This window comes from Colletotrichum phormii (assembly GCF_030913505.1).
Source record: "Colletotrichum phormii strain CBS 102054 chromosome Unknown BDP81scaffold_14, whole genome shotgun sequence".
Taxonomy (NCBI): domain Eukaryota; kingdom Fungi; phylum Ascomycota; class Sordariomycetes; order Glomerellales; family Glomerellaceae; genus Colletotrichum; species Colletotrichum phormii.
Genome location: NW_026851456.1, coordinates 352,761 through 374,546, shown reverse-complemented (window position 1 = coordinate 374,546; position 21,786 = coordinate 352,761). Strand labels below are relative to the sequence as shown.

At 51.6% G+C, this 21,786-nt stretch overlaps 9 protein-coding genes and 2 non-coding genes across 11 annotated transcripts; 9 read left to right on the top strand and 2 right to left on the bottom strand.

Annotated features, from left to right (window-relative positions):
* Positions 1 to 1,204: 1,204 nt before the first annotated feature.
* BDP81DRAFT_51046 (LMBR1 domain-containing protein) lies at positions 1,205 to 3,474 on the top strand. The gene has a single exon (XM_060595745.1). The coding sequence runs from the start codon at positions 1,616 to 1,618 to the stop codon at positions 3,158 to 3,160; it is 1,545 nt and encodes a 514-aa protein (XP_060443276.1). The 5' UTR covers positions 1,205 to 1,615; the 3' UTR covers positions 3,161 to 3,474.
* A 2,016-nt stretch (positions 3,475 to 5,490) lies between these two features.
* On the top strand, positions 5,491 to 6,056 carry BDP81DRAFT_431728 (uncharacterized protein; the record flags this gene model as incomplete). The annotated part of the gene is made up of 2 exons (XM_060590703.1): positions 5,491 to 5,699; positions 5,754 to 6,056. Coding segments are annotated over exons 1-2 (331 nt in total), but the record flags the coding sequence as incomplete, so codon positions are not given.
* A 126-nt stretch (positions 6,057 to 6,182) lies between these two features.
* On the top strand, positions 6,183 to 6,279 carry BDP81DRAFT_t223. The gene has a single exon. It is a non-coding gene; the product is annotated as a tRNA-Arg (tRNA).
* Positions 6,280 to 7,058: 779 nt separating this feature from the next.
* BDP81DRAFT_51031 (uncharacterized protein) lies at positions 7,059 to 7,929 on the top strand. The gene is made up of 2 exons (XM_060595741.1): positions 7,059 to 7,400; positions 7,503 to 7,929. The coding sequence occupies exons 1-2, from the start codon at positions 7,201 to 7,203 to the stop codon at positions 7,843 to 7,845; spliced, it is 543 nt and encodes a 180-aa protein (XP_060443274.1). The 5' UTR covers positions 7,059 to 7,200; the 3' UTR covers positions 7,846 to 7,929.
* On the top strand, positions 7,867 to 8,739 carry BDP81DRAFT_492737 (prostacyclin synthase; the record flags this gene model as incomplete). The annotated part of the gene is made up of 2 exons (XM_060595337.1): positions 7,867 to 7,928; positions 8,016 to 8,739. The coding sequence occupies 2 exons, from the start codon at positions 7,867 to 7,869 to the stop codon at positions 8,737 to 8,739; spliced, it is 786 nt and encodes a 261-aa protein (XP_060443273.1).
* Positions 8,740 to 9,598: 859 nt separating this feature from the next.
* Positions 9,599 to 9,684, top strand: BDP81DRAFT_t224. The gene has a single exon. It is a non-coding gene; the product is annotated as a tRNA-Glu (tRNA).
* Positions 9,685 to 10,476: 792 nt separating this feature from the next.
* On the top strand, positions 10,477 to 11,421 carry BDP81DRAFT_323707 (methyltransferase; the record flags this gene model as incomplete). The annotated part of the gene is made up of 2 exons (XM_060584819.1): positions 10,477 to 11,128; positions 11,186 to 11,421. 2 exons carry the CDS (start codon positions 10,477 to 10,479, stop codon positions 11,419 to 11,421), a joined length of 888 nt encoding a protein of 295 aa, XP_060443272.1.
* Positions 11,422 to 11,796: 375 nt separating this feature from the next.
* BDP81DRAFT_323873 (family 16 glycosyl hydrolase) lies at positions 11,797 to 12,710 on the bottom strand (the record flags this gene model as incomplete). The annotated part of the gene is made up of 2 exons (XM_060584834.1): positions 11,797 to 11,880; positions 11,937 to 12,710. The coding sequence occupies 2 exons, from the start codon at positions 12,708 to 12,710 to the stop codon at positions 11,797 to 11,799; spliced, it is 858 nt and encodes a 285-aa protein (XP_060443271.1).
* A 3,579-nt stretch (positions 12,711 to 16,289) lies between these two features.
* Positions 16,290 to 16,682, top strand: BDP81DRAFT_395941 (uncharacterized protein; the record flags this gene model as incomplete). The annotated part of the gene is made up of 1 exon (XM_060588128.1): positions 16,290 to 16,682. One exon carries the CDS (start codon positions 16,290 to 16,292, stop codon positions 16,680 to 16,682), a length of 393 nt encoding a protein of 130 aa, XP_060443270.1.
* BDP81DRAFT_51013 (uncharacterized protein) lies at positions 16,553 to 17,782 on the top strand. The gene is made up of 2 exons (XM_060595738.1): positions 16,553 to 17,008; positions 17,113 to 17,782. The coding sequence occupies exons 1-2, from the start codon at positions 16,738 to 16,740 to the stop codon at positions 17,586 to 17,588; spliced, it is 747 nt and encodes a 248-aa protein (XP_060443269.1). The 5' UTR covers positions 16,553 to 16,737; the 3' UTR covers positions 17,589 to 17,782.
* Positions 17,783 to 19,878: 2,096 nt separating this feature from the next.
* Positions 19,879 to 21,416, bottom strand: BDP81DRAFT_377809 (major facilitator superfamily transporter; the record flags this gene model as incomplete). Its single annotated transcript, XM_060586784.1, has 4 exons — positions 19,879 to 20,789; positions 20,851 to 21,135; positions 21,187 to 21,201; positions 21,263 to 21,416. 4 exons carry the CDS (start codon positions 21,414 to 21,416, stop codon positions 19,879 to 19,881), a joined length of 1,365 nt encoding a protein of 454 aa, XP_060443268.1.
* Between the last annotated feature and the right edge of the window lie 370 nt (positions 21,417 to 21,786).

Genomic DNA, 21,786 nt, shown 5'->3' with positions numbered 1-21,786 from the left:
CTCTGCTGGATCCACGTCCACTTCCAGTAACAGTACTGCGTCTCGATCAGTCACAGTTCCCATGTGGGTGTCTGATGAATAGCTGATGTACACGATGCCGCGCTGGCTGGGCCGTGTCAAAACGCTGGAGCGGAGCATGTGTCGCCAGGTACCCTTCCAACTCATGACACATAATTACCCTATGAAAAGCTTGACCATCACGAGCTGGCAAGACATAATAACGCGACGGTCCTGCTTCACGTCTTGCGTAATAAGAGGCTGCTATTACAAGAGTCTACTACCACCGTGGCCTACTTTTCTCCTGGTCTTCTCTCGTTGACATCTCCAACTTGACGATAACCTCACGATACCTTTCGTTCGAGAAGCCGAAAAGAATTCCTGCAATCTTTCTGGAGAACCCCGGCCACTTTTGCCTCCTCCGCACTCTGCATCTCATCTCACCCGAAAAGCCCGCCGTTAAGCGCAACGCTGCAGCTGCATCCATCCCACATTAGCACACTTTTCCTGCGCCCTACCTACCACCCCGGTCAACAAACGACTTACACGAAGGAACGGGAAAATTCAAAAGGGGAAATTCACAAGAGAAGGAGTCATCGCAGTCGCAAAAGGTCTCCGTTTGTTCATTTCCCATACCCCTCCACTCTACGATCTCGACTTCAATCAACCCGAGATCCCAAAACACTTGGCTTTCTCTTAAAGCCAACTTCGCCTCTTCCACGCCTGTTGCGAACGAGCAAACGAAAAGGGACGACATCATCAGCTCTCCCACACCCCGCACCATACTACCATCCATCGCTTTGGTCGCTTTTATCCCATCTTTCTTCCTCTCAGCGCGCACAGCGGAAGTAGATCCCGTCCACCACCACCGCAACCCAGCCCAAACTTGTTTCGTTCTTGGCTATTCGACGCCATAAAGAAAGAAAAACCAAAACGGGCAAAGGACAGAACGAGAATCAGACCTTGTGCTCCTACCACCCACATCACCTGGACCTTTCTTGCAAAGATTCGAGAATAGCAAGAGAAAAAAAGTCATCGCGCTCCACACTCCCTCTCTTCTCTCATTTTCCAAGTCTCTGTCCAAGTACAAAGAGAAAAGGGCCCCCGGACACATCATCGTCTAGACTGCCCATCAGACCCATACCACACATCACTCATCAGTCAGTCAGGGAACATCAGCAGACCTGCCGTATTCCGCCCATCAGCTCATCAACGCGCACTTACACACACACCGCCGCTCGCCCTCGGCCTCGCGCCTTACACCCTTACCACCACACGCCCGCCCAAAAGATCCTGCGCGCGCCCGTATCAACCTCGCCTATCCTTCGGGATCCGGCGAATCGACTCTTTTTGTCCTTTTTGGTTTCCAAAAAAAAAATTCTGACGGAACCCATTATCCTCTTGGATCTTGGACGACCCTACGTCTAAAAACGTCACACCACCTCCCTTATTTTGCGGTTCACCCGCCCCCCCTCACACCCTTTAACCCCTGTCCATCTTGTTGGCCCATCTTAGCCAGCCAAGATTTACAAAAGAAGACTTGAGGGCCGCAACCGAACATTCCAAGATCCAGCAAGCCCTCGAAATCCGGGGAACGCACCACACAACGCATCCAATCATGCCCCACCGCGTAGCAAACTTCCTGCGGAATTCCACTGAGAACTTCAGTGTTTCTGCCATTGCAAACCTCAAGACTAAGACCAAGCAACACCAACAACATCACCAACCCCGTCACAACAACGTCCAGGACGAAGGCTTGTTGCGCAGAGTACCTCTCGACCGCCACTCTTCCTACTCCTCCGATGACGGCGAGCACATCCCTTACCACAACATGTTCGCAGCAGATCCCGCAGACCACCTCAAGGAGAAGAAGCACCACCACCACCGCCTCTCTCTGCCTTTTGGCCGCTCTAACAAGGACTCGCACGACAACTCCCACGCAGGCCTCAACTTGAAGATCGAGAGCCCGCCCATCGTCTTCTTTGGTGATGCCGAGTCCTCCTCCGGCGCCCTCGTCTCGGGCCAGATGCAGCTCGAGGTCAAGGACGAGCAGCTGCAGGTCGAGGCCTTTGGCGCCAAACTCAACATCCACGTCCAACAGAAGCGCCCCTTCACCAACCACTGCGGCGAGTGCACCAACCAGTACACCGAGCTGAAGCGCTGGACGTTCCTCACGCACCCCACCACGCTTAAGAAGGGCGTTCACCAGTTCCCCTTCTCCATCCTCCTCGAGGGCCACCTCCCCGCGTCCATGGACACGCCCATCACCTCCATCGCCTACGAGTTCAAGGCTGAGGCCACCCTCGTCAAGGGCACGCCCGGCTCCCAGACGCCAATCAAGTTTGAGCAGAACTTCGACGTCAAGCGCTCCCTCCCCCAGCCCGAGTTCCCGCACCACTCGGTCCGCGTCTTCCCCCCCACCAACATCAAGGCCAGCGCCCACTACAACCAGGTGATCCACCCGGCCGGCACCCACAACGTCTCCTTCCGCCTCGACGGCCTCACCAGCGCAAACGCCACCAACAAGACGGTCGAGTTCTGGAAGCTCAAGAAGGTTACGTGGAAGCTCGAGGAGACCATCAAGACCGTGGCCCCAGCCTGCGAGAAGCACGCCCCGGTCCCCGGCAACACCAACAACACCACGCAGCCTCAGCAAAAGGGCGTGGCCCGCACCGAGACCCGCGTCCTCGGCGAGAAGTACATGCACGACGGCTGGAAGTCAGACTACACCAGCACCGACGGCCACGTCGAGTTCGAGTTCGACTACGGCGTCGTCGCCAGCAAGCACAGCCACGGCCCGCGATACGCCTGCGACATGAAGTCGAGCGACGGCACCGAGGTCTCCCACGCACTCATGATCGAGATGGTTGTCTCCAAGGAGTGGGCGCCCGTCGGCAAGCCCCACCTCGCGACGCAGACGGGCACCGGACGCATCTTGAGGATGCACTACCACGTGATGCTCACCGAGTGCCCCGGTCTCGGCGTCAGCTGGGATAATGAGGCGCCGCCCGTCTACCAGGACGTTCCCCCCTCGCCGCCCGCGTACCCCGACGAAGCGGCTCCCGTCGACTACATGAGCCTTGAGCACCTCGATGGCCAAGCACACAACGGCCTAGCGCATAGCCGGGAGGGATCCGTTACCGGCGGTTCTACCACATCATGACACCACCACTAGAGGATGAGAGTCATGAAGATTAATCAACACAAAAAAAAACACTTACCATAATTCAAGAGACGGGATGAAAGGGAAAACAAAAAGTTTTTGCATTTAGGATTTGCTTTTTTTCAACCGCATTATACCCCCTGGTTTACGAACCGGGCGCTTGTTTTCTTATAGGACTATAACTTTTTTTGGCGGGAAAAACATTGTCACAACTCAATTGGATTTACTATTGACTTTTGAAGAGATGCATGGCATTGAGTGAAATGACCATGAGAAAGTGTTCTGCATTGCGAGGCGTTTTACGGGGACTTTGAGAACAGAGCTGATGGAAGAGGCACATCATCGATGATGCCAAGGTTCCCGTCATTTTGGCTTCTCAGTAGCTAGCTCAAAGACGAAACATACAATTGAAGCAAGAATTTAATACACAAATCACTACAAAACTCCTTTGCAACTCCCTTTCATCTTTCAACGTGACTTGTTGGAACTGACTTTGCGAATGACTTAGTTACTTAGACCAGATGCTTTGAGCGCGCTTCAGCGGCAAAATGTGCCGCTGTATTTCTACTCAGTGGATATAGAGACAACTTCAAACAGAATTTGCCCCTCACCAACGAAACCACAGACTATGCGACCCACGACGCGTGGGATGGTAACATGTGAAATCCCCTTCGAGTCACGACCCTTGATAATTATAGGCTATTGGCAGGTACTTGTCCGATGTGTACACTACTTCCTTGCGGCTCATCCCACGTTTTCTGTCGCTAGTTTTGTTTTCGCATTGGGTTTACCCGCTGCGGGTGCTGCAAGACTCACTCGAATGCAAGGTTTTTTGGGACGGGGATGTCCCGAGCTTGAGGCTATTGAGTTAATCTTAGCCAACAATTACTTGACGAAAACTACTAGTTGGGCCTGTTGGGGTGGTAAGTTGGAGAAATTTTGGGACGGGAATCTGAATTTCAGAGAGTCTAGAACGCCGCGCCGACGAACGGCGAATATCCTTGGCGAGCGGTTGATCTGAGCTTTAGAGTGATTTAATGAAGGGTCTGTTCGGGACATGGAGTACCGGGGCGGTAGCACTTGTGAGTATCGTGAGTTTACGGTCTATAGAGTTGAGTTGCGGCTTGCCGGGTGTGAATTCGCTGCTCTGAGTTTCCTAAACTTGCTCACTCGCACGCATAGTATTACTACATAGGCATGCGGGGGACAGTTTAGACCGCCGCTCACGAAGAAGCACCATCAATCAACATACCTCTACCATATCCTAAGAAAAAGTCATTAAATAATACCAAAATGTTCAAAAAAAAATTTACCCAAGTCATTTCTCTACACTTTCGTATTTTTTTAATAAGTACTTAGAGGGCTTTTTGGGCGGAAAATAATCGATGATACATAGAGAAAGGGCGCCTGAAAAGGGCGATCTAAACTGTCCCCCGCGTGATAGGCAGTCGAAACGGAAAGTAATTCCCTGCTCGGCATGTTTCCCCGGAGCAGCAGTGCCACGTCGCTTGGAAGGGCAGCTCACGCCCGCCCCGTGTTTGATGGCGCCATAATAGTCTCGAAATGGATGATTCAACTCCCAAGTTCATCTCACGATAGTGCGGTGTGCGGAGGAGCTCTTAAGCGCACCCCGGTGGACGGTGGGCGGTGGGCGGTTTCCCGTGCGCTGTGTGATGTGAACCGGTGTAGGGTGCAGGAGAAGGGGGTGATGTGTAACCGGCGCACCGGCCCGGGTGTGTCGTGGCCAGCCCGCCCACGCACCTTCGGATGTCAATCCGGTAGGTAGCGGGCAGGAGGCGGGCTCAAAAGTCAATCATCAGTGTTGGCTTGGTGCCTTTTCTATGAGTCAAGCCAGGCCTAAAGTCATGCGAGAGCCGTGTCAGAAGGACGGTGTGCGAACATCGGAGCCGGCCCGTTTTGGGATGGTTCATAGGGCGTCTCGCAAGATGCGAATGTGCGAAAGGAGCCGTAGGAGCCTAGGAGGTAGAGCCCGAGAGAGCGCGCTCCAGGGCTTATCGGGATCGGTGACACCCGGATCCAGAGGAGGGGAGGGAGGAGGGGTGTGTTGGAGGGCGCCCCCGGGGTGGCAGAGGCAAGTTGCGGACGACGGAAGAGGTGGTTTTTCTTACGTGATTGATGGGGCTGGCCGGAGGCGCTCCCGGAAGGCAGGATCACTTGCCCAGGGGCGGGCCTGACAGTGACACGCCTGGCTGGACTTGCAAACACCAACCTTGAAGGGCGAAGAACGGACGGGCAGGACCAAGGCGTGCTCGGCGTGCTATCATCTGGCCGGCGGCACTGAGCGATGAATATCGGCGCGCTTGGTGGAGCTCCGAGCCTGCTCAGAGTGTATCGTTCATGTTCTGAGGTCTCATGAGCATCTGGCAGATTCCATGTTTCTACTTCGTATCTACTTCCTGGTTGCTCCTCCGTGTAAGACGGAGGAGTGGAGGCTCGTCACAGTTTCGGCGTCTATGCGTGCCTACCTGTGCTGTTACGCTTGCTTCATATTCCTTGGAACCGGTCGTCAGCACTCAAGGTACCGTAGAAGAAAGAATTTTGCTGAAGAATTTTCTCTCATTCATTCTTGAAGCTTGCCTCGAACCGACGCCCACATCGAACCCGCTTGCCCCATCACTAGGTCCAACACTTTCTGTGAGTTTTTCTCCAACCGCGCCAGACCCCATTCTCCGATGGATCGCCACTGGGGGGTCTCTGAATTTTGGGTTTTCCTTGGGTGTGCTTTTGTGTGCCTTGATGTGAGCAGCGGGTGCGGGACGCTTACAGAAAGAAGAAATTTGCATGCAAACACTAAAAAAATCAGACGGAGCATTGATCCCAGTAGCGAATCATTGCGTCAGGGCTCCACCAGCCGGCGAACGACGTGTGTCCTTGCAAAATTCGCGTTTGCTTTGATGTGCGCCACCCTGGGCAAGGCGAGTCAGGGAGCGCTTTTTTGCGCGACCCCGCTGGCTGGGGAAAGATGGATGCGTTTCTGGCCGAGAATATCATCCCAGCATCTGGCCGGCTGGCGCAATGGTAGCGCATCAGACTTCTATCTTCTCGTCCTTCGAGATGTGGGTATCTGGGGGTTGTGGGTTCGAGCCCCACGTTGGTCATTACTTTTGATTGTTTTTGCATCTCTTGCCTCTTTCTTGCCTCTTAAAACGAAAGAGAAACATACTCTTTACTGTTTTGCCATTGTCGATTTGATTGGGCTTTGTTTCGAGTAAGATAAAGCGCATTGGAGTCGAAATATGTCCTGATACCACGGTTGGTGCCCAATAACGATGAAATATTTGCTCGATACTTCTTCTTACTACATCCGTCCAGAACTAAAGCAACAATAGTTTATTTTAATCTTGCATATACTGGATCATCTCAGAGTCTCACATGCAAGCCGCGTGGACTTACCCTCAAGGCCTCAAGTATGTATCTGTGTGACAGTAATACAAGCGATGTAACTGAAGGCTGGCCCCTGCTGTCAGCAACACCCGAGGGCCAGGGGCTTTAACGTACCGTCCACTAAGACCTCGCTTGTCTTTCCCATAATTACTCAGTTAGAACTCAAGTCAACACTTGTACTAAAAGCTCACCACATAATCTCACGTCCCCCGTGCCGCACGTCTATTATTTCACTGTGCTAGTACCGAACTGGTTTTCAGCTCAAATCACCTGCAAGTTAGTTGCTGACCTGATTGGTGCTTGTAGTTTTTCACGACAATATTGCTTGCTTACTGTACGTTAGCGCTGCAGCTCGACGTACGTCTCCAGGAGGAGGTTTACTGCACTGCAGTTAGAAACGTGAGGCTGTTACGATAATGCAATGAACCATCGATGATTAGACGTGGCGGAGTCAATTGCAAATTTGATGCAGCTGATGATAACGGAATCATATGCTGCATGCGTCAATGGGCCCGAAGAAGAGCATACTTAAGAAGCTGGAAGAGAATGCTCAAATTTGCTCTCGAATGCACGATGACTCGAATGTTCAACCGAAGTTGAGGGAACGGAAATAGAGAAAGAAGCCCCCATTCAAGATGCTAACAAGCAAGTTAGACGAAAGCCCAATAATATGGTTTCCTGTGGCTTGTTTTCTGGTCCTATTCCTTGTCCGCAAGGTTCTCTGGCCGACGGTCCTAGACTTGCAAGAGCCCCCTACTCTGCGGCCAAAGATACCTCTCATAGGTCATTTGATTGATCTAATTCAGATGGGATACAAACAGCATGTCAAGAACCAGTAAGTCTTGACTCTTAAGCCATCCAGCCCGAAAGTTTAGCAAATGATCAAGCTGGACGAGCGACTAAGGTGCAACTTGATAGTGGGCTGACAAGTTACTAGTGAGAAGTTCAATATGACGGCATACTCGCTGCCCATCCTTGGAAGCAAGCTTTACATAGCATCTTCACCGCAATTGGCATCATCAATCTTCCAGAAACGGACGCTTAGCTTCGAGCCCCTAATTGACACCTTTGTGCGAACTTTGGTAGGCATGGAAGGCCATGGGTTGGAGTTGTGGACGAACCCGGAGTTTCGTACCGCCATCTTTAAAGTTCTCTACAAAGGACTTACAGGGCCTTCCTTGAATGATTTAACGATATCGGGGGTCAGTAATGTAGCTAGTTCTCTCAACAGAATGCCGCTCGACCAGCTCGAATTGAAAGACTTTCATTGTTGGACATGAGACAGAGTATCAAGGGCCATAATGGGGGGCTTCTATGGGAAGTTGAGTCCTTGGGAAGACAGTGCTGTGATGCGGAGCTTTTGGTAAGTAGGCGCCTCCTACGCTTCTACGTCATCATCACGTCTGGTGTATGTTCCCTCACTGAAGCTATGCTGATACTCAACATGCAGGGTCTATCATGATGACATGCACAAACTCTTCCCCGGAGTTGCCCCCTCTGTCATCGCCTCCAAAGAATTCAAAGCGAGAACCGAGGTCATTGCAGCGTTGGAGTCATACATCAGACATGAAGAGAACTTTGGCGCCGAAGTCCCTCTATTTACTAGGGACAGATTCGCCGCAGAACGGAAGTTTGGAATGTCCATCCATAACAGCGCCAAAATTGAGATTCTTCTAGCTACGGCTCTCGCCAATATTTCTACGCTAGTCTTCTGGCTTCTGTCAAATATCTATAGTCAGCCAGATCTTTTGGCCAAGATTCGACACGAGCTTCTCAGTGCAGCGGTTACCGAGAACCAAACTGATGAGAACGGGGTCGAGATGACGCTTCATCTAGGGAAAATCAAGGAGCATTGCCCTCTACTGCTGTCGTGCGCGCAAGAGACAGAGCGGTGCAACATTGTTGACAACATTACCCGAACGGTCATGACAGACACGACAATATCAAACGGCGACCGCTCGTACCTCCTCAAGAAAGGGAACAACGTCCAGATGCCGCTTAGTATTCTCCATAGCGATGCGAAAGTATGGGACGACGAACCTGAAAGTTGGCAAGGCGACCGATTTCTGAACTTGGGCTACAATACGTCGTCACCACCTGGTTTTCTCCCCTTTGGAGGGGGCAAGCATATTTGGTATGTGGATGGTTTCTCTTTGGTGGATGAGCCATACTGACCGTTCATGTGATAGCCCCGGCCGTCATCTTGCAAATGGACTTCTTCTAGGCATTGCTGCGCAATCGATACTCAAAGTTGACCTCAAGGGGATGGACGGCGGCCCTATTCGGATGCCAAAAGCAAAGGTGCCCTGGGCAACGACTGGCATAGGGAGGCCAGAGCCCGGGCCGGAATTAAGGGTTAGAATCAGTAGGCGGGAGGACTCGGGGCATGTGAAATGGTCTGTTGTGTATTGAGATGCACAGTTGCCAAAGCCTATGGATGACACTCTGGTTTGCTCTCAGGTGAGCGAGGTCTACATGTAAGCATGGCGACACTGAGTACGTGTACCCACATGCGGATAGAAACTGTTGGTTCACGGGGTCGTATACGACAAATAGTGGTAGCAATTATCACTCGTCTGTTGGTGATCCTATTGCTTGTTCTTCTTGTTGTTGTTCTATCTTACATTGTAGGCAGGAGTCGGTCGAAGTAGGTAGTGACGGCCTGGGTGGTTGCCCCACCTTTATCCGGCCGTGATGACTAAGCCAGTTGTCCCACTTCGCCCAGGGCAGGTGCCAGCCAGCCCATGGTACCTGCCTATTACTCCTTATCAGCCTTTGCTGTTCCAACAGAAACAATGCGTCTTTTCATGCTTTACCGATCTATGTCGATACGGATTCTCTGCACCAGTTCTTAGTGATATGAACTAGCAGGGCTCTTGGATGATCTGCTGTCATTGGTACTCGTAGCTACATGTATCAAGACCTTGCGGGGTCGTTAGGGTAAGGTAGTCGGAATGATTGCGTCCCCGCTGTGGATACGCACAACAGCAATCGGTCCATTTGCTCATTGCTAGCCTGGTAAATTCAACAACATCCGATATGGTGTAGTGGCCAACATGATGCCCTCTCATCCTGCGAGAGGTTAGGCATAGCCCCGAGTTCGATTCTCGGTTTCGGAAAACGTTAGCGCCCGCCTAGGTGGGATTGATTTCCTTTTGACTTTTTGCGATGGCAGCAATATCTTGTCTTTCCATCCAACCCGGTTTTCTCCCCATAACTTTACCCGTCACTTGCCTAGCTCGATTGACCGAACTCTCTAGTCATCTGGAAGTCGTATATGACACGATGTGCCCATTATTAGTAGCAAGTGTCTTACCTTGTCGTGCCTGTGATTACGAAGCTCAAGTTCAAGACGCATTCACTCTGTACTGTTTGACATTCTACTGTTTGGCGTAAATCAGAACGCCGCTGATGGTGTGCTGGCAAATCGGGCAAATGATCTAAACGCCGTGCGCTGTGCTGACTCTTCCGTCGCCGAGCGATGCATACCCCGCGGGAATAGAGCATGTCATTCGGGACGGCAGCAATTCGGATCGCGGAATGTCGGCGATTGGAAATCAAGGGGCCCCACAATCGATGCCGAGCCCGGGTGTGGGTCACGGACACTGCGAGAAACGGCTTAGAAATACTGAATGACTAATGGTGCCACTGCTGCGGGTTGCGTGGTGATGCAATCATCCAGTCGTCTCATTCGTGCCTCACCTACGCCCTTCGAGCGCTGCTTTTAAACTCACATCCCCCGGTCCCCCGCACGGCGTTGTGTATTTCAACATCAGCCCTGCAATTTGACATTGTCTGAAAGTATTATTATGAACACAATCTTACGTCGATTCCCAATTCTCACATTTGTCAAACCCAGTCTTAGAAACACCATCGTTCCCCGCATCATCCACAGCAGATCCCTCGCAACAATGACCACCGGCAACTTCCGCTATCTGGACCCGGCGACTCTGTACGACAGCAAGCCCTGGGCCAAGGTCGACACGGATGTAACCTCCTTCAGCCGGCTCGAGCGCCGCCGCTCCGTAGTCAACATCCGCGAGTCGGCGGAAGAGTTCGGCACCGACGTTTCCGGGTTCGCCGTGTACAACTCCCCGGCCAAAGAGAAGGACTTCACCGACGATAACGCGGTGAGGAGCGGCTACTATGCTGAAGTTGAGTCCCTCTTGCGGGATAAGCTGCCCGGCGTGAAGAAGGTTGTGACTTTCGACCACACGATTCGGAGGAGGGAGAAGAACAGCCCCAGACAGCCGGTGCAGCAGGTGCATGTTGACCAGACGCCCGGTGCGGCAGAAGCTCGCGTGAGAAGGCATGTTCCGGGGAGCGAGGCGGATGAGCTGGTCAAGGGGCGGTACCAGATTATCAACGTCTGGAGACCGATTGGGCACCCGGCGAGTGATTTCCCGCTTGCGGTGATTGACTGGCGGACGACGGAGCCCAAGGATCTGATCGCTGTGGATTTGCTTTACCCCAGACGGACGGATACCGAAGACGACGATCGGGGCAAGGAAGTGCTTCCCGATCCGGCTTTGGCGCGGTCGACGGTGAATTACGATGTCAAGGGTGAGTACAGCCTGGCCGATTCTATAAGAAATGTGTTTCTTTGCTAAAACCATTTAGGCGAGACTTTTTCTGTTGCACCAAGCGACAAGCACAAGCTGTACTACGCCAAAGATATGACCCCTGATGAAGCCATGTTCATCAAGTGCTTCGACTCGAGGAGCCAGGGCCAGCCTGGCGGCAAGCCGGGACGGGCCGATTACACGCCTCACACGGCCTTCATTGACCCCAATACCCCCGCAGATGCGAAGGGAAGACAAAGCATAGAGGTTAGATGCTTGGTGTTTTATGAGTAGAGACTTTTTATCGGAGCACGGACATTCTTGCCGTTGTACCTCCTGTAGGTAGATTACTTATAGGTCATTTACAGGACTCAGGGTATCTAGGTCAGGAGAGATAAGTTGTTATGAGCCATGAAAATTACATGTACAAGTCAAATGAAGCTAAGCAATGCATTATCTAGAAAAACCATGCAGATGGTATGATGATTGATATTGACTTTGAGATTATGGAGATTATCTAGCGAGCGTGGGTGTGTGCATATGCCATAAGAATGACAAGGGGTATCTAAGTATGCTGGTTGCATATGTACAGCGAACGGCGTAGTTGCAGGAGCAGCAACAAGACGATATTCGATATGGGTTCAGGGGCCCAACTGATGAAGGGCTAGATTAAGTGGAACGGTAGACGGCAACATAGGCGGTCTCCATCATGCTTCCCCAGCCGCCAATGGTAGAGCCATCCGGGTTTCCGGGCTGTAAACAGTCAGTCAAACGGTCTTTATACGAAATCTACAAAGGCATCGACTTACCCAGTTACCTCCGACGGCAACATTTAAAATGAAAAACAACGGCGCGCGTGCCAGAGTATTCCAGATACCCTCACTCCCGATTCTAGCACCGCTAATCTGATGAAACTGCTGCCCGTCACGGAACCATGTAATCGTCTCCGTCTGCCAGTTGCCGGACCGACGATCAATCTGCAGACGCCACGTGTGCCATCCCTGGTCCGGGATACCAATGTTCCCGCCGATGCCGTTGGGCTCGTTGCACGCACCGCCGGGGAGGATATCGCAGTGAACAGTGCCGTACCCCGTCAGCTGCCCGTTGACAGTCTCAAGAATGTCGAGCTCGCCGCAGCGAGGCCAGCTGACGCCGTTGCGGATGGCGTCGCCGAGGATCCAGAAGGCGGGCCAGATGCCCTTCTTGTTGGCGATGGCGTTGTCGCCGAAGCGGATCTGGGCCTCGGCGACGGTGAGGCGGCCGGCGGCGGGGGTGAAGACGTAGCGAGACTCTATGCGGCCCGAGGTCCAGGCGCCGTTGCCGTCCTTTTGGGGCACGATTTGGACGGTGCCGCCGCCTGAGATTTGGAGGTTAGAGCGGGAGGTTGCGTATTCCTGGATCTCGTTGTTGACGTGGAGGTTGGTGATGATGTTCCAGTTACCGGTGTTGATGGGGTCGCCTGAGGCGCCGGGGAAGCTGTCTTGCCAGAGGCGGGTGAGGCCGGAGTAGTTGGGAGAGTCCCAGGCCCGGGTGGCGGCTGGGAGGAGGAGGAGGAGGTTTGACAGGATGGACTTTGAGTACATTGTTGCGATGATGCAAAGCTCTTGGAGCTAAGGAACGTAGTTGGTGTTCTAGATGTCTGGTTTGCAAAGTGACTTCAAGGAGTGAATAGAGTTTGAAGCAAACTACTTATCCAAAGTGAAACTGAAAGGACTGTGATGAAGAAGGTTTATAAGAGAAGAGAGACTGTAGCTATTCGGAAAGGAAAGGCATGTCTTGGGGAGGGGCACTAGATCACGATGGTGGATGTTGTCGTCGGGGTGTGGTTGCACGAGGAGCGGGTTGAAGGACCATGAGGACAGGACGGGAAGCATTCATCATGGGACTTACTGTATATATACAATAGGGGAAAGCCCAAGTGTGAGCATGCAGATGTAACATTGAACGATGCGTGCCGCGTTGGCCAAGGACCAAGGGTCTCTTCTGCCCAGCCCTTGCAACAAAGAAGGGCGGCAGGGCCACATCAACGGCGGGAGCAACCCGCATGTTGAATCTAGAACCTGCATCTGCACAGCGTAGTGTTACTGAACCGAAGTCACCGCTGCCCGGTGGGCTACGGGGAGGCGAGTTGTCCCTTTTTTCTTTCCTGTTTAATGAAAAGAGTCCCTGGGTCTCAGAGCTGCGTCCAATCTTCAGCAGAGAACGGAGGTCTCAAGGAGGGTGGATGGTAGTCTGGTTCATATATGCTTACCCCCTGTGCTCTCTCCGTCGTCTAGTGTTGCACAGGGTAGGGAAAGTCGGACTTGGGTGTCCGGTCTAGAATATCAGATGGCACATGTACGTCCCGCTACTCACATCAAAGACCGTGCCCCAAGCCCACGAGAATGGGTGCACCACGCGGTGTAAGAGCGATGGACGGAGGAAGCGTGCTCCTCTGAGACATAGTCCGCCGCGGGACACACATCCACAGCCTCGGTGGCTCCAATATCTCGGACGGTGGTGTCCCCCTTGCGCTCAAGTGTGCACGATCACGGCCCGGCCAGTCTGTAAATCGCGGTTGGCACGGCCAATATTCCGAGATGAGGCGGGCGCATAAGCGGAGCGCAGAGACTTGTGGCTGGCTTGACAAACGTGCATACATGTAGTTTGGGGAGAAAAGAAAGATTAAGGCTCCTTAAGGGTGGCCAATAGAAGTCAAGAAGGACCAACTGTACCGAGTATGTCCCTGTTCTAGGAAACACCGGGAGGACTGGGGTGGCTTTTTACCACCTGGCCCCCTCTCGGGAGAGGCTTCGTTTCATCTCGGGCATCTGCCAATCGGTGACGGGAGATGGCAAGGCTTTAAAATGTGCCCCGCGGACGGAGAGGAGGGGGCCACGGGGATGTAAAGGGATCGGTACCAGCGGCGCGGCCCCAAGGCGTTTCTTGCGGTTGTGGTTGGTTGTGGGCTCGACATACTGACCATGGCGACGGCCACGCGGGAAGTGGCATTCGGCCGCCCTCCCTGATCCATGGCAGAGGAGACCCTCAGGAACCCGCAGATGATTTCAAGGTCTGGGCCTGCTTCGCTTCTGCAGACCTTTGCAATTGTCATATTGACTCCCTTCTCGTCTACGGTCTTGGGGTCTTGGAGGTGGATCCGTCGCCAAGCGGGATATCGTTTTCGTCACGTCCAGTGATTTTGCAGAAGGACCCCAAGACTCACGGAGAGACATCAGGCGAGAGATATTGGTGACCTTTGTGCGACGGGCCCAGCGAGGACATATGGGAATGGCGGTACCTGAACGCCACCGCGCTAGCGGCAGTTGTGCAAATCAGTCTAGTAAGCTGCAAGATCTAGACACCTGCACTGCGAACATTAGTTGTTGCCCCCCTTTTACTTCTTGTCGTGTTCGGCGCGATAGACCAAGTGCTTGGTGTTGGAAAGGTGACGTTGCAGGCTCCAAAAGACTGCACGAGGTAGCAAATGTGGACAGCTGCGCTTTTGACAGGCTCAGTGTCTTAGCCAGTCACTCTTCCTCTTGGGAAAAGGGGGAAAGATGGGGTTCTTGGGCATAACCCTCTATGCACCTGACATTACTTGTGTCCAAACAAGGCCAGTTTCAGGGAACACATCAATCAGCCAGCCCGAAGAGTTCTTCTCTGACTGGCTATTCGTCCACATTGGGGGATTAAAAGGGCATGTGAAAAAGGCTCGATGGCACCTTGCCAACACGGCTTTAGTGCGGGTGAGGCGCCTAAGCCAAGGCAAATAACTCCCTAGGTTGGATGTGATTCGGAGTCTGATTGGTTGGGGTTAAAAGTGCAAGGGGGGACCGTGATCCTGAAGGTGAAATCTCTTTTGGTGTGGGGGTGAGTGTGCGGATTGGACTGGACGAGTGCGTGGCATCGACATAGGGTTGCAATAGAAGAAAAAAAAAAGGGATGGAAGAATCTGACGATTGAGAAAATTCAGACAAAGCGCGTCATGGGAAAAGCCTCATGATTCATGTAGTCGACTTCTCATTACCAAAGAGCATCTTGCTTCATGACAGTGCATGTCAGCAGCTCCCGGTCACTGGGCCGGCACCTGGTGGACCTCCCGACCCGTAAGCCGGCACTAACCCCACAATTCCCCGCGGTCTTGAGATTCGGCACTGGCGGCATCAATTCGGCGCGATCGTCTCAGTAAGCTGGTCATGCGACCAGGTCACGTTCTCAAGGTGATAGAGAGGTAGACCAAAAGTGCGTGAAACACCTCTTTGCTTATCCCAACTCTGGCCTTGACTGCAGTGGGCGCACAACTTTTTTGTCGCAGAACAAAAAAGTTGTCACTCTCCCCAATTTTTTCCTTGATCACGGGACTGCTCACCATGTCTAGACGTAATTATTCAATATGGGTTTGCAAGCCTCAACATGTCTCGTTCATGTTCACTTGCTTACTGGGAATAAGATAGGGTGAGTGGCATGGGATGAGTCTTGCGGCATGATGCCTGCTTAGAGACATAACTTCAGACAAAGGTTAGTGGTTCAATTGTCTGGAGTAAATATTTCGAATCTGGATGATAAATGAAAATCTTCAACGTCAAAAGAAACCGTTGTGAATATTAGAGAGTTGAGTTGATAGAATTGAAAGTCCTTCACAAGGCATCTTGCCTTGGAGCCTGAGTAAGTCGGCCCCGCTTATTCGGCTCCGAGACGGCCGACTTGGGCTGGCTTGGTTCTGCTTTGGGAGTCTGACACTTCCAGTTTTGTGGCATATTAATTTAAGGTGTTGCGAGCCTTTCAAGAAGCTTTCTCTTGAAATTTAGATAAACTAGACGGTCCTTCTTCCTCCAGATGCCAGATCGGAGTTACATGTATTCCAATCTACTAACTTGAACAGAGATAACTAGAGGAAAAAGCAATAATAGTCGGCTAAAGCCCGGAAATTACGTCTCCGTGTCAACCTACCTAGGAGGAAAACAGGGGAACGCCAGATTCGGTTTTTCATCTTTCGCAAGGCAACTTTGAAATTAACACTCAAAGCAATCAGTATCTGCAACACACGTACAGCCAGAACCCAGTCAAAGAAGAACGTTTGGCGATTTATTCTTAACCCAAAATGGCAGACGGTCAGGCGCCTAGCATATTGCCGAAGGTCGAGAAAAGCATCTTCTCGTTCTCCGCGGCCAAACCCGGCAATGGCACAACCCAACCAACTCGTGGAACTTCCAAAATTACCAAAGAGTCCGCAGCCCCCGCTGCCGGAGCTCGTCATCTTTGATGAACGCGGCGATTTATACTTGCACGTCGGCACCCCACCAGTGCCGCTCCGGGTATGTTCAAGATCGCTAGCCCGGGCCTGTCCAGTCTTCGCCAAAATGCTCTACGGCGCATGGAAGGAGTCCCGTCCACAAATTGCAGACAAGAAGACAGAAACTGGAAGCGCCACCGAAGGCGAAGCAAGCGAAGGCGAAGCAGCTGAGAAGAAAAAGGCAAAAGACTGGATCATTGAGTTGCCAGAGGACGGGATCGAGGAGGTGAAGCCGCTTCGAAAAGGTGCCGTTCAGTCTGGAAATCAACAGGCTTCATAACTTTCTCGTCCTCTGTAACGAATACGACACACTGTCTCTTCTGCGACCCTGGGAAATGCATTGGCTGAATGCGGTGCGCATGAAGATGGACGAGCCATATGTACTCTGGATCGCCTGGGAAATGGGCGATACCTTGTTGTACCGCGACATGGTTGTCCAAATAGCCGAAGGCGTGTCATTTCAGTCTCTCGATAACGAAAACTCTGAAAGGGCGGTGCAGTTTGGACCCTCACGGACACACTGGACACCTGGACATCGCTATGCGACTCATATTCCGATGATTCCCCTCGACTTTTTCAGGGGCGTGAGCGAAGATAAATTTTCAGGTAATACGCTGGCTCTCTCTACCTCAACACTATTTGCACAGCAAAGACATAACTATGTCTTTGTCCGGAGAGACTTCATGCTAATACATTTCACGCAATGCTAGAAACCATCTCTCGTGCTCGGATACTGATGATAGAATCTACCGTCAGACCGTATTGCCGTATTCTGTCACAGATGAGAATCAAAGCCAACCCTTTGACCCAAAATCCATCAGCACGACTGAAGGATAATTGTATGAAATTCTGCATTCCAACCGGCGTCGGTTCCTTGGTTATTGCCGGCATCACAGACTCTTTCAACATATGGGACTCACAGCTGCCTGTTACATTTTCTGGGAAGGTTAAGCAGATTGTGGACCATCTGGCTGCAATCAAGATACAAAACTCGGCTTGCGCCAACTGCCAGAAAATGTTCCAGGATGAGTTAGCGAATGCACGCAGCGTAACAGCAGTAGCCATCAAGTGCCTAGCTCCCCTCAGCCAAAGCCAACAAGAGCGACTCGACAAACGGGGTACGCAACTTGCACTGGGACTGGAGAACGTGGTGGATAAGGGCATGCTGCACATGTATTACTTGTAGGTACATGTACTTTTTCGTTACGTGGTGTTATTCCTTCTCTCTGGAACAACAGACGTCTCTTTTGCGGAATTAAAGGGGTTTGTATCATGTTGAACTTTTTATTACGTGTAGGATGGATTATGTAGGCCTCAGAACAGCCGATGTGTTTCTCATTTTCGTGTTTTGTACATGTAATCTTCACAGGGGAAGGCTCATGTACTTACATGTGCTAGCCCCTACAAACCTAGTGCCCCTGAAGGCGTCGCTCGGGTCCGAGTCTTTTGACACTTCCTCACTCCAGAACGTTCAATTTCATAGAGTATCATTCAATCTTTCAAAGGTCTTGCAGATCAGCATTTAGGCTTGGCCAAGGCAGGCCCATCTCCTCCTCAGTGTCTCCAAGGCTCAATGCCTCATTTACCATTTCAAGTCATTCAGCCCATTCTAGGTAAACAGGTTTGGGATGATTACTTAAACATAATGCTTCCTACTTTTTTCTACCTTACTGTTGGATCTCTGAGCAGTCGGCAGAAAGGGTGGATCTGGAAGGTGGTATGGGCACTTACAAATGGCCCTTTCACTTACTTACCACTTCTGAGAGATCGTGGGCTCTGCCCACAACCTCCTCCTTCCACCTCCATACGCAGCAATAATAGATCATTGTTGACCCTTCGTTCCAACCGTACGGTTGCCCTGCTGACGTGTATACCAACACTTACCATTATTTTCCGTTGTATCTGCCTCCTCGGAGAGGGTACCTTTCCTTCTTCCCCATCTCTTCGACTATCTTCATCTTTACGTAAGGCGTTTCTTTGGTACCTCGAGACACGGTCAGCGGTTCAGCACCTCAATGGAACAGTAATTACTTAATAGAGGATTTTCGAGATACTAAGCGGGATCCTCCGGCTAAGTGTGGACTCGATGGGATGGTCTGCCTCAAGAACTCTGGATAGATTGATACTGTCGGAAGTGCGAATGCTACAAATGCAACGACAATCATCGACTACGGCGACTTGATCCTTGTCACAGAGTCCATAGAGTCATTCGCTGATTGATACACATCGATTATGAAGTACAGGCCGGGATCGTTCCGAAATACTGTCGGTCAAGTGGGACCCACCATGGGTGATGCTCAGCGGTTGCCTCACCAAGGCCACGTGGTCTCGGTGAGACATCAAGGACTTGATACTATCACGACAATTCTCAACGTCAATACTTCTCCCATCGCGTGTCACGTATTTTTCAGGATATTCACTTTATAGAAGAAAATCATTAGCGCGACATACAAAAAAGACGAATAGGATGAAAATCAAAAGGTCAAAAAGGCAAAAGAGTTCACCCCCACGGTGCTGGACTGGGGGTTACATCTCTTGGTGCTCATGCTGGGATTCGAACTCGGTCGCTAAGCCTGTCGTCGAGTAGGCTGGTTGGCGAAGATAATTGGTGTTGACCATTAACCATTCCACCACCACGCCACAGTTTGACCTGACCCCAGGCCTAGGGGGCGCCTGCTGTGCTGGTGACAGGAATTGGGTTGGAGGGGTATATGAGGACTTGTTGTGTATTCAGGTAGTAAACAAAGGTCATCGGATGAAAAGTTTGTGATGTGGCTGGGTAAACCTGAGGAAGGTGCGACGTTGGTGATGTGGATGGTGGCTGCCCTAGCAACCGTTGCGGATTGTTCACCTGAATTACCTCAGCCTTGTACTCGACGCTATGCGCCGCAGTCTAAGAGTCTTGGGACAGCGACTGGAGATGGGGAGAAAATTTGAGAAGCCTGCCACCACCGTACATCGCCATGAACACCTTGACCATGAAGTTGCAAGACACTAATATAACCCTTTGGACCCATCAATGTCGCGAGCACGTTCCTACCCCTTATGACAGCGAAGGATTACAATGGCTTAAGAGCGAGTGGTAAACTCACTTTTCAGAGCTATCGACAACAATGATCTCTATATGCATGCTTCGTGGATATTAATTTTTGACAATAATGATGCACTCATGATAGCTAGATAGCACACATTTCCCACAACTAAATACAAATTATCAACATCTGAACTCTACGGTACCATTGTACCATGGGTGAACTCCTCCCATCAATGTGTTGTCCGTTCAGTGTCGTGCTATGGACTCTTCTGAAGTATTGACCACTGCCGTCACTTCAGCATTTGTTGTCTTCCCGCTAGCGTCTGCAGGAGCATCGACATAGCTGCCTCCATGGCTGCTACCGCTTTCGAGTTGCGCATGTTTCGCTTTCCTGTTATGCACATGTGAGATTGTCCATTCTCCTGAAGTTGTGGAGCAAGACCTACTCTTTGCGTTTGATATAAACATCGAGAACGTGCGTCGCAACGATAAGCGCAACAGCACACCCCAGACAGAATGAGAATCCTTTAGGATAGCTTGGAGACTCGACAGTCGGGAACGTCAACAGTGGTGTCCAGGCTGTTGATGACTGGGCAATAATGGTGATCATGACGAGGGTGAATGATCGCTGTTCCGGAGAGTCTCTGAGGATGGTGTTGACCCAGCCATGCAGGACGCTGGAAAGCGCGTTGGACCAATACATCGTCGAGAAGGCGAACCACTTGGCACCCTCGGGTACGTCCCAGACCACGAGCATAATCAGGCCTGTGACATTCCATAGCGAGGAAAAGGTAATGGCCCACGCGGGACCAAGTACCAAGTCAGACAGGAAGCACGCCACAATGTTGTAGAGGATTCCCAAAGCTGGCGCAATGGTCCCCATCTCATTGACCTGTGCCGGACTGTAGCGACCCAGGCTCTTGATCCACAGCAGGAAGCTTCCCGTGCTCTTATGGATACCAGCGTTCCAAAACAGCACATCGACAAGCACAACAGTCCAGAACTGAGGGCTAAGGAAGATCTGCTTGAGATGTCCGAGCTTGAACTTGCCGCGGGTGACATGCCCACCGCGCTCGAGGCGCGACTTTGCAATCTTGATATCGTGGTCGTTGAGGATCCAGCGGTTCGGTTGCTCTACAGTCCCCGGGAGGAGAAAGTATCCAAGAACACCGACGGGGACAGTGATGATTGCGCAGATGATATACATCCAGCGCCAGCCTGCCATTCCGTTGACGCCTTCGAGGCGGTGCGATGCTCCGGCTGCGATGAGGCCTGCTGTTAGGGTGCCGAGATTGAGTCCGGTGTAGAAGATGCCGCCTCGTCGTGCGATTTCGTGTCCGCGATACCAGGAGCCTGTGTCGAGGTCAGCTTTTGATGTTCCCTCAACAAAAGGGCTGACACTGATAGTTCCTACCGAATACGTAGTGCATGGCGGGGAAGAAAGCTGCTTCGAAGAAGCCTACCATAAAGCGGTAAGCCGCCAGCTCCCCAAACGAGTTTGCTCGGTATTGCAGCAGGGTGAAGAGACCCCAAAGGATATCCATTGCGGGTATCGTCCAGTACATGGGAATGTAGGTGAATAAGAACATGAAGGGCACCATGCCAACAACTGCACCGACTGTGTACATCGTCTGGAGTTCAACGAGTTCGTTTCCTTTGAAGCCGAGCTCCTCCTTCATACCCCCGACGTAGGCATTATCTGGTTGGATTAGCATGGCATCAAAAATCGGGGTAGCGATCGTAGACGTACTCAAGTTTGCTTGATCTATTGGAATGTGTTAGCAAGCTGGCGATAGGTAGATGGAAGAAAAAGACTGTTGTCTTACCAATGTACTTGACCCAGTACGCCAGAACTGCGTAGGGAACGACGATGAGGTCGAGTTTGATGATGAGCATGCGCTCTTCAGGGGTGTCATCGTCGGAGTACCACTGGATCTTCCACCATTTCTTCCTGGGGACGGTATTGTCTGCTGTCGCCATAGTTGACAGACACTTGTGAACACCCTTTTTTGTCCAACTATCTTCAAGTTGACTCGAAAGAACTCAAAGAACCAAGTTGAACACTAGAAACTCTATTCCAAGATCATCCAAGTCCCTGGGTCTGGTCGATAAATATTTGCAGAATTGTTGCCGGCTGCAGACCCCCCTGCCTGTCAAAATCCAACCTCACTATCTATTGCGCCAGAGTATCTCGGACTTGTGCCATGCGAATCGACCATAAGCCATACCTGTATTTGAGGGAAGAGTCCCGCCCGCCGAGCATTCCCGGAAGTCGGGGAGCATCCGACAACACCAAACGAACTCTTTTTTCCGGGGGACCTCGTGGTTAGAGTGGCTACATATGAAAAGA

Coding starts and splice junctions, on each gene's coding strand:
- BDP81DRAFT_51046 (XM_060595745.1), top strand. CDS start 1,616: ATGCCCCACCGCGTAGCAAACTTCCTGCGGAATTCCACTGAGAACTTC.
- BDP81DRAFT_51031 (XM_060595741.1), top strand. CDS start 7,201: ATGCTAACAAGCAAGTTAGACGAAAGCCCAATAATATGGTTTCCTGTG. Junction 7,401..7,502: donor AAACAGCATGTCAAGAACCA/GTAAGTCTTGAC, acceptor ACAAGTTACTAG/TGAGAAGTTCAATATGACGG.
- BDP81DRAFT_51013 (XM_060595738.1), top strand. CDS start 16,738: ATGCATTGGCTGAATGCGGTGCGCATGAAGATGGACGAGCCATATGTA. Junction 17,009..17,112: donor GAGCGAAGATAAATTTTCAG/GTAATACGCTGG, acceptor ACGCAATGCTAG/AAACCATCTCTCGTGCTCGG.